This window comes from Phasianus colchicus, chromosome 17 (assembly GCF_987193195.1).
Source record: "Phasianus colchicus chromosome 17, bPhaCol1.hap1.1, whole genome shotgun sequence".
NCBI classification, from domain to species: Eukaryota; Metazoa; Chordata; class Aves; order Galliformes; family Phasianidae; genus Phasianus; species Phasianus colchicus.
In genome coordinates, this window is record NC_143452.1 from 6,874,519 (window position 1) to 6,885,022 (window position 10,504).

The 10,504-nt window shown below is 48.4% G+C and overlaps 1 protein-coding gene across 3 annotated transcripts in view; it reads right to left on the reverse strand.

Moving 5' to 3' along the window:
• The window catches only part of KCNB1 (potassium voltage-gated channel subfamily B member 1), a 100,738-nt gene extending 90,626 nt beyond the window's left edge, over window positions 1-10,112 (reverse strand). The window contains exons 1-2 of one of the 3 annotated variants that reach the window (XM_031591621.2): window positions 9,408-10,112; window positions 7,600-8,266 (exon numbers count right to left, since the gene is read on the reverse strand). In XM_031591621.2, the coding sequence (XP_031447481.1) occupies window positions 7,600-8,166 (567 nt within the window). In that variant the 5' untranslated portion in view covers window positions 8,167-8,266; window positions 9,408-10,112. The other 2 variants (XM_090152107.1, XM_090152108.1) reach the window with 2 other exon arrangements.
• Between the last annotated feature and the right edge of the window lie 392 nt (window positions 10,113-10,504).

A 10,504-nucleotide genomic window follows, 5' to 3' on the forward strand; every position in this document is an offset into this window, starting at 1 on the left:
CTTATGGAGAAAACCCATTTTTTTCTGTAACTACTCAACCGTTAAACATATCCAAATTTTTCAGGACCTTCCTATGCAGAGTGGGCTCCTTTAGGAGACTGTGGGACAGCTGGACACTCCCCTCTGCCATGGGAGCACACGGTGTGTTAGGGTGCTGGGAAACCAGGGTCCCCCTCAGCTCTGCCCCACCTTTCCTCTGACCTTGGGCACTTGTCACCTCTTCACTTTAAGATGGGGATAATACATATATCACAGGTTTGTCCTGGCCTTAAGTAATCCATCTTTTCAAAGCACTTTGAGAGCTTTGCTTGATGAGCACAGACATTATAATACTCATCTGCTCCCATTACATTCAATGGAAGTTTCACCCCATAGAGAAGCATCTAGCATCGCAGGACCTGGCCACAAGTGTGCCTGGGATACTTGAACGCTAGCATTTTGGTAGACACTACACAGAGTGAATACAAAGGCACAGTACTTGTGTAGAGATGCTTGAAAGTCTTATGGACTTCCTGTAGAATGAGTAGAATTTTTTCATTAAAAATTAGAACAAGACCTCATCAACTCCTGCTGGTAAGCAATGCTTGGCTTGCGCCAGGCTGCAAAGGGGACAGGAGAGACCTCAGGCAGCAGACAGAAGTCAGAAAGCAGTCACACTCAGGGGGAAGCTTACTGCAAGATTTGCTTCTGCTGTACAGAGTAACTGAGCAACAGGAGGTGAGAATGCAGATATTGCCTCGGAGACTGAACCCAGGGCAAGGTGATCCTAAGAATAAAGGGAGCCAAAGCTAAAGCAGCTCAGGCAGGAAAGTGCTAAGTAATGGGCGTGGGACAGGGATCACTGAGCTCTTGCCAGCCCATAGGTGTTGGAGCTACAAGGTACTGATTCACCCACCCAGCCCTTGAAGCAGTTTAGCTCCCTCAGGCAGCAGCAGGACTCCATGCCTCTCATTCAAACAAGCCCTTGCTGAAGTCAGACTTCCAGACTCAGGAAACAAATGGGGCAGCTCATGGTAACATCATCTCCAATCTCCTTCTGCCTTAGTACAGGAAAGGTGACAATGCGTAGATCCTTTGGCCAAAACTAATATTAGTGTCTTGCTTCACATTCACTGCCACACTGAGTCTTTTCTGTTGCTGCCAGATATCTCCATGGAGTAAATCATACTGACTGTGTTTATTGTAAGAACTAAGTGATCAGCTGTGAACTTTCTTTGACATAAATATTTTGCCATTAGTAGTGACAAATAGCAACGCTGCTGTTGTAAAAGTACCATTGGGTTGGTCCTCTCTGTGGGGGCTTCACATTGAGAGAAATCAGAAGGAAAGCGTGGTCTGCAGGATCAAGAGGAACAAAGAGCTAAAAGCACCCCTTTCCCTCCCTCAAACTGATGGCAAGGACACTTATCCCATTCCATAAGACTGTTAAACAAAGAAAATGTTTTATAAAATGAAATAGCTGATTTTTCACACAGCTGTAGAGCACCTCTGCACAGCCAGCTCCAACGCCTGGCCCATGGCTTTGCTTGCCATGGGGCAACTGAAACTGCACTCACAGTTTGTGAGCATTACCCCACACTGCATTTCCTGCAGCCCAGGCCCAGCACTTTTCTTCAGAATCTTTGTTCCTAAGACTCCGCAGTTACAGATGAACAAAACACAGATTTGCCATTCTTGCAAGATTTCCTACATTTTTGACTGATGTTGGCACCTTCAATCATATCTGCACACAGGCTGAGCAGCTGAGAGGATGGGAGAACACTGAGCAGCAAGGCGAATGAATCTCAGACAGATTTTTTGAAAGGTACAAATGAGAGCTGGTGCTTTAAAAATAGCATCGACTGTACTTCTACAGCACACATCCTCTGAGGAATTCATTCTGAGCACAGCAGCTTGTCACTACCCTCCTGAGGCAGGCATTCTCAGGCAGATGTGGATAGCCAGGCTCAAAGAACCACAACGTGGTCCAGGCTCTCCTGGAAAGTCAGGGATGAGTTAAAAACCCAAGGATGTGCCTACATATCTGTTTATGCACACTATACTTCATGGTACGTGCATCAAAAGGACTACTAGGCATAACAATTTTAACTGTCCTTTTTTAAAACACTTCAGAGACTGCAAACCTACAGGTCTGTATTGTAAGCTGCTGAACCCAAAACAATAAGACAGCAAGTGCCAGGCAGCTGTCTGCCTATATCCAATGGTGCTCCAGTAATAAGTCTGGAGAAAGAATCAACCTTGATAAGTGAGGGCCCCACCTGGAGAGCTTAGAATAAGCTTGATGTTGGCAGATGTATGCCAGAAAATAGCATGAGGTGTCGCATTAGGGATGTGGGAGACTGAGAAGCCAATGCCGTGGTACCTCCTTGCTTGCAAGCCCTGTAGCAGAGATTCTTTAAAGCCAACACGAATGAAAGGACACAATTACTGAGCTGGCAAGAGTAACATTTTTCCCCTGAACTGAGTGCTTAGGGAGGCTGTAGTGGAGTTCTGGGACCTGGTAGCACAGCAATATCTTGCGGAAAGGTCATTGGTGAGGCACTGCAGGGAGCCGACTGTAGGAATTAGGGCTCCCCAGGCAAAAGACATAAGAAGCTCACTGGAAGGACAAGTGCCCAGAAAGGAGCCACAGGATGAAATGAAACTGATATAGAGCAGCAGTTGTTTGCACTCCACAGGACAGTGCTGTGCTAGAAACCCAGCGATAAGCTACAGACCAAAGAGGCAAATCCCTGAGCCCATGGGGAAGGCTTTGGATTGAGGCTTTGCTTTTGAAGATCTCCAAAAGCAGAAGTTTACTTTGGATGAAGGGGAATATTCTCCTATATATAGCAGAACAGCCAAGGCAGTAGCTGTAGCACAAAAATGAAGCTCAGAGCTGCAAGCAAAATATGGGCAATCCAGGTTTAATTGCCAAAGTCAACATCTGCCCAGTGGTGGGAGCCCTAGAAGCAGGAGGCATCGCTATGGCGTGACCCCTACAACTAGGGAGAGGGGTTTCCTCTGCTGAATGCTTAATTCAGGCGGGTTTCTAGAGATGAATGAAAACTGCATGCCATAAGGGAGGGCCAGGAATAGAAAGCCCATGTGGGGGAAGAATGCTCTAGATGTAGCGAATACATCTCCAAGAGTTTTTATCATTCTTATTTTGTCCCTACTATCAACAATAATAAGGAAGGAGCTTACAGAACAGCCTTTTCAATCCCTAAGCAATGCATCCAGAGATTAGGTGCAGAGAGCAGTGGGCAGCTCGAGAAAAGCTGTTCAACAAATGTAGAGGCATGCATAATAAGATTACTGAATTGGAGTTGCATGTTTTCAAGGATAAACGTGATATTATTGCATTGGCAAAGACATAGTAGGAACAAGGTGAAAGATGAGAAATAGCCTGCCAGAGCTGTGGGACTGCTGCAACTGGGCTCCCAGCAGGACAGAAACAAGGGAGAAGTGGAGAGAATGAAGAGGAGCAGCTCCCCATGAGCAGAGAGGAAGACCATATCCTACTTGACATGCAGATATGCAGAACAGCTTTTTGCAAAGTGGGTGATGTCATCATGTTTTTCTCAGCCTTCAGGACAGCAAGAGAAAAATAGATTGCATAGGAGTCTACAAGACAAGCAGGCTTTTCCCCCTACCCCCCTCTCTGCAAAACTAATTGCTCAAATATTGATCAGGAAAATAATTTGAAAGGGCTAAAAGAAGGAAGGACTTCTTTTCCTCCTCAGAGGCAAAAAGGGTAATGTTCTTGCAGAGCTGCTGGAAAGATCCAAGTGTTCAGAGGATTTCCAATACTATAAGAGCTAATTAAGGCGCTGAGTTGGTCTGGTTTTTTTGATCATACAGGAAAGCAAACAACTGAAGTTTGAGATTTTTCAGAATGCCCTGAAGTCTGACTGGATTTACAACTGTGCTGGCTGTCCCAGGGGGCAAGAGTGCCCCACCAGGCAGACAAAACCACAGGTCCTAACCAGGGCAATTAGTGAGAACAGCAGCTATAGCAGGGACTTTTACTCTGGAAATCTGGATTGTGGCTGGCAGAAACCAGCAGCCTAGGTTTAGCCTTAGTGAGGGAAAGCACAGTGAAGATAAACCCCCAAACCAGAGTGCTGGAGGACTGCTAGTCACTGCTGCCCTAACACAGGCACTAAGTCCTGAGAAAAAGCAGCAGTAGTTTTGCTTCTGGAGAGATGTTTTTCTTTCCTGTGAAAGATACAAAGGAAAAAAAATCCATCTAACAAAATGTAATAACTATCTCAGAAAATATCTGTACCTCATCTTCATCTGGAAGAAATCTAGACAGCAGTGAGCACCAGGAAGTCCTTCATTGTTACAAATGTGTTTTGTGAGTAAACCAAAGCACAGAAGGAATGCTATTGAGGGAAAAACAAACAAAAACCTTGAAGCAGATTGGAAAAAATGGTAAAATAAAAATAATAAAGCAAGAACATGCAAAGATAGCAATCACAGGAAGAAGAGGAAGCACTCACAAAGATTTCAGTGAATATTTCTCAGGGATATATGGGAGGAGAAACTGATCCTTTAAAGTATCTTGCAAGGTTAGAAAGAGAGAAATGAAAAAATGTACCAAACAAATGTCAATTGAAAGAACCATCTTCAAATATATGTTTATTTTTCCCTTTGATACGGAGTCTCTTGTGCTGAGTTTTGTGCATGAATTTTCCCCACTGGGTGAAGTGAGCCCAGCAGTGCCTCAAAGTAAAGCTGACTGCAGGGTGAGATGATTCATGTGTCTGTTGCAAGGATGCGGGGTGGGTCACAAGGTGGCAATCCTAGGGCTTCAGCAGCTGCCTGGTTCTTCATCTCAAAGCTCTCAAGGAATGGGCATTACGAAGTCTATCAATGCTTTGATATATGTGAGATGTAACATTGGATCTAAGTCATCACTTGCCAGGAGGTGGTTAGTTTAAAAGTCAGGTTGATTAGTCAAAAGACATGGCTAAATCCCCTATAGATAATGGAGCAATATATACATATAACGTATTAAGGGCTGGGGGATTCTTCTTTATTTTAACGTCCTTTTCCACCCTGAGGTACATCATGTATGATTCCTTTTTAAAACAAACAAGCGAAGAAGTCCCACACTCTCAGAATTTTAATGATCCCTGTATGACCATAAGAAGTTCTGCAGTATGGAGGAGTCTGGTTAGATATTAGAAAGAAAATCTGCCTAGGAGTTGAGCTACATTGCATGGCTTCCTAGGACTCTGTGTTTGGTTTAGAAATAAATAAGCATTTGTAGTCATTTTCTAGATTCCTTATAGAGAACATGAAGGGAGCCTGTACCTGCTACATTTAAATGGGAAAACAAACAAACAAACAAAAAAACCCACCAAAAAACTTTTGCATTGAGTGGCACAAGTCTGAAGAAAAAGAATAAACAAAAAGAAAATAATTTGGGGGAACATCTGCACTAGGTTATTCAGTGACAGTCATTAAACCTCAAAAGAGTTTATTTCGTTCCTTTCCTACAGAAAGGGTTTTAGCTCCCAGACCTGGCAAAGCAAATCAGATCTGACTTTAGGAGATAGAAGCTCCTGGAGACCCACAGCCTCAGCAATAGTTCTCCACTGAACAGACAGCTTCTGGCCAGATTCTCTCAGCTACCAGGCAGAGGCTCAGATTTAGAAAATGCAGCCTGGGCACAGCTGGTCAGGTCAGATAGTGGGTCAGGCTGCCAAGTCTCTCTCTGCTCTCTTCCATCAGAAGATGAAGATTGTGTTCAGCCTATTCAATATGTGGAATGAATTCTCATGAAGGTGATCAAAGCAAAGGGCGTACTCTGTCAGGAGAGAAAAGCTTTCCACCAGCAGGGTGAAAAATAGGAAAAGAATAGGTTTACCAGCTCTTCTGTCCCTGCCTGGTTAGCTAATTGCTCATCATGCTTATTTGCTTTGCTACACTTGAAATGGGTAGAAATCTGTGTTTGAGAACTGCTGAAGTATTTGAGGTCTGAGAACATAGAGCAACCATTTTCATTACAGTAACCAAGTCACAGAATGGTAGCTTTAAATGGGAAGGATAATAATGCATTACAGATTCACTTTCAATTAATCCAGAGCCTGCAATGCTGAATGCACTTAGTCCGTGAATTTTCTCAGAAAATGAAGCTAGAGTGTATTTCACTTATAAATCACAGAAGACACTTATTTGGCAAGAACGACCCCCTGCTCATATACAATAAATCATGAACATCAACAGTCTCTAATGGATTTTGAGTCAGTGCCACATACAGCAAAGCCCGGGGCCTGTGTTTCAGGATTCCAGGACTGTGCCAAAGAAGCCTTATAAATGATTAATGTATTCAGCACAGTGTCATCTGTGCCATTGGAGAGAAAAAGACATTCAGGGGCTCCGTTTGTCATTAAAAAAGTGATAATCAGTTCAGCAGCAGACCATGGTTCTCCCTTCCCCTGCCAGAATAAACCATTTAGCTCCAGACTTAATAAAATCCCTCCCCAAAACTTCACACATGTTCTTCTTTCATGGTGTGCAACGCTGCAGTAAGAGAAAAGAAATGGAAACAGACTTTTTTTTTCCCTAAGCAGCCCTCCAAATCCAGACTTCGGGGGAACAGAGTTGGGGTTTGCACTTGGAAATGTATGTTCAACATGGGGTTACATTACATAGGTGGCTGGGGCCTCTTTCTACTTGGATGTCAATACACAGACAATACAAGTTTTGGTCCCTTCTGCTCAGTCACTCATGTTTTCCAGTTATCCATCCCACAGTTTTCAATCTCTCCCCCTTTACTTTTATCCCCATGGTTACTGAATCACTGTGTTCACAGAGATTTTCCTCACTAAAGAATGTGACTAACATGAGACAGCTAAATTATCAGAGCCAACTCCAACACTGATTTTTCTTAACAAGGATCTTATCTTCCAAACGCTTTCAAATAGATCTGTTGCACTGGCACCAACTTCAGAGTAAGCAGTGCTTCAACTATTGATAGAGACAGAGTTGCAGCAGCACTGTACATGGAGACTTAAAATAGTCTGGAATCAGGTAAATGATGAAATTTAAATGCTAGCTTTAGCAGACCTGCAGCTTAGAAATACGTGATACAAATAATTCCGAGATGTATTTTACAAAAAAAAAAAAAAAAGTAACCCCTAGAAGGGAACCCATTATTTCCTGATAAGACCTGGCTCTAGGAGTTCAATAGATTTCCTCTTTTAAGAAATAGTTTAGCTGAGCAGTAGGATACAGATGTTTTAGGCCCCAAGAAATCCCTGTTACACAATGCATTCAAGACAGACCATCAAAAAACAAGTCTACTAACCTCCAGCCACAGCAACCAGCATATGCTGACCCAGGGGTCACTGGAGCTGTTCCCACACTGTCCAGCCTAGGCTGCCCTCAGGGCAGAACAAACTGAATCTCTTCCAAACCACCGAAAATATATACATTAAGCATCATTCACACTTGGGAGGTCTCTCTCCCCTGTACTCATAGCATCTATTGAGCCACAATTGCCGAGACCCTAAAGCAAGGGTAGCAAGTTGACACCTCAGGTAAGCATCACCACAGTCATGAGCCAGCATACACAAGACTTAAGAAGAAATGTGGAAGTCTTACCTTGGCCGCTACGGAGGAGTTGGGCTTCTCCAGGAGGTCCCAGAGCTTTTTCCTTTTGTCAGCGCAGCAAGTGTTATCAAATTCCTCCCCTTCCCTTTCCCTCAATGTCTCAGCTTCTCTTTTCAGCTCCTCATTCATCTGCTCCTTCTTCTGATGGTAGCGGGCCTGGCAGCAGGACTCCAGGTAGATCTCATCCACCCCCCAGTAGTCCAGCTCTTGGCTGAAGGACAAGGCGCACATCTCCTCCATCATGTGCAGCTTGCCAGTACGATAGAAGTTCAAGATTGAGGTGAATGCCCCGGGGTGCCTGTCAAAGAAGTACTCATTCTCCTCCAGGTTGTAGTCATCACAGATCTCCATGAGGGAGTCGTGTGTGTTGCAGTCTCTAAGCTTACCCAGCCTGGTCCGTGGCAACCTGTCCAAGGTCCGCCAGAGAACCTCGTGGGCCAGCCCCCCCACATTGAGCTTGACCCTGCGGGAGCAGGCCTTGCTCCTGACGATCTCCGTGGGGTCCGGAGGCAAAGAGGTAGTAGAGCGAGATCCATGCTTATTCATCCCCAGAGGCATCGCTGGTCCCCCTCAGGCTGGATGCTCCAAGGTGCGGTGTGGGGCAGGGCGCGCGGGGGGCCGGCTCTCCTCACCTCTCCTTCCCCTCCATGCCCCAGAGCTGCAAGAGAAGCCAACCATGGGTCCCTGCCCGCTGACCTCCGCTCCCGCGGGCCGCCTGCCCGCCGGCCTTATCCCCGCCCGGGGCAGCCCGGCCCCGCTAATCTGCTCAGGGGGAGGCGGCGGCGCTGTCCGCCCTCGCGGTGCTGAACCGCGCTCCGCGCCCCGCTCGGGCGGACGGCCTCGGGCAGGCGCTGTCCGCGCCCGCGGTGCTGAAGGCCGCCCGCTCCCACGTGGCGGAGCGGCGGCTACCGCCGAGCTCCCCCGGGCGGCGGCCGGGTGCTGCCCTCTCTCCCGGTGGGTCCCAGGCTCTGCCCGGGAGGGTTGCCTGTACACCTCGTCTAGAGAGCTAAGGAGGCTGGGTACGGCTTCAGCAGCCTCTTCTGGCAAAGGGCTGGCTGGGAGCTGCTGACTTAAAGGGAGCTCCCCTGAGCACCGCTCGGCGCTGCTCCCCGAAAGGTGCCCGGCCGCCAGCCACGGATGCGCTGGTACGTTGTTTCCCATCCCGGAGCCACCGGACAGGAGCGCGCCGGCCCCACCATCGACAGTCCCCGAGTGCTCGGACCCGCCGTTCCCTCGCCCAATGGGGCCCTGCTGGACAGCAGGCACAATACCCCGGGTGCCCCCACGACCCACCCGGGCAACTTTCTCCCACTCTGCCCGGCCGTGGAGGCGGCAGGTAGGAGCAGAGGCTTTTATAACTCCAGCCTTGCAAATTTCCCCGAGGAAAGCTCTGAACGAGAAAGAGGGAGTATTTCCAGTCACTCTAACGACGCTCTCTACCTCTCTGGGCTATCCAGGGACGCCTCCCCATACCCCACGCAGCCCTCTGCATAACAGGAAAATCAACGAAAATGGGAATAAGAACCACCCCCGAGCCTTCCTTGCAAAGCCAGTGCCTTATAACAGCCCCAAGCACTGTTGCTTACACAAGATGGCACGAAGAGAAATCTCGGCGCAGAAAGGAACGGCTTTCTCTCTGCTCATCCGGCACGGCGCCGGGGCTCGGCCCCTCTCCCCATCGATCTGGGTGTCCCCACGTCGATAGCGAAACCCCGACACTGCCTTCAGCCCTTCCCCGGGGCCGCTCCTGGCCGCAGCCCCACGCGGGAGAAAGCTCTGCTCTCCCGGCCCGAACCTACCTCCTCCTGCGGGCTCCCAGCGAGGCGGCGCGGGGCTGTGCGGGACCGAGGGCGGCTACATCGTGCGTCGGGGCGGGCAGCCGGGATGGCCCCGCTCGCATCCCCCCGCGGGCAGCCTCGAGGCGGAGGGATGGCGGCCGCGCTCCCGTCTGGCCACGGAGTCCGGGGGGCGGGGGGAAGGGAAGCGAGGTAAATCGGATCCCTCGGCAGGAAGCTTTCCAAGGCCTTCCTTCGGCTGCAGCTCCTCGCTCCTGCCTGCCGTCAACTCCGAAGCCGCATCTGCCCCCTTCCCCCACCCTTCTCTTGGTGAAGACACAAAGGAAAGCTTCGATACTTCCTTCTGCTGCCTCGAAACGGAGATCAACAAGTCTAGTCTGAACCTCCAGCTTTTCCCTGCAATTCTGTCCCGGAGTTGTTTGGAGTGAATTGGAAGTTGGGGGTGGAAGAGAGGAAGGCAGCTCCACCGTGAGCTGGGATGCAGCATTGCAGGGAAGGTTAACGCTTTCCTGACCTGGCCCCGCCGCCCCAGGGCTGATTTACAGCGAGTGAAGCGCCTGGACCAGATCTAACACCGAGAGGAGAGCTGCAGCATCCTTCCGTAGCAGTAGGACTCTTCCCACCATCCTCCAGCTCCCTGTGGTATCATCCGTGAAAGCGGGAGCAGGGATTGGTGCCAGGAGAAAAACGACAAGCAGAGTGTGCTGATAAGCCCAGCAGGGCTGTTATGGCTTTCTAGGCCCTGCTTGCTGAGCTAAGAGCAGCTGAGCTCTGTGAAGCTGCACATCTTCATGCAAGGAGTGAGTCGGGCCATCACCCTCACACTAGCAACCTCTCATCAAAGGGAAAGCCTACACTTAGAATTGTTACATGTATTTGCAGATAGAGATGGAAGGAATAATAACAGATTTTTGATCTGATCTCTATGTAATAGAGCATCTGCTAACCAGAAAATACAACATTCAAAGTATCTTTTTAGCACTCTGTTCTCTTTCCCCTCCAACAGGGGAAAACGGGTCTCAACAGGAGCCTGTGCCTTCATTAGCATTACTTATTGGGTACATTAGCACCACTTAATGCAGCTCACCTGCTTAGGCAGG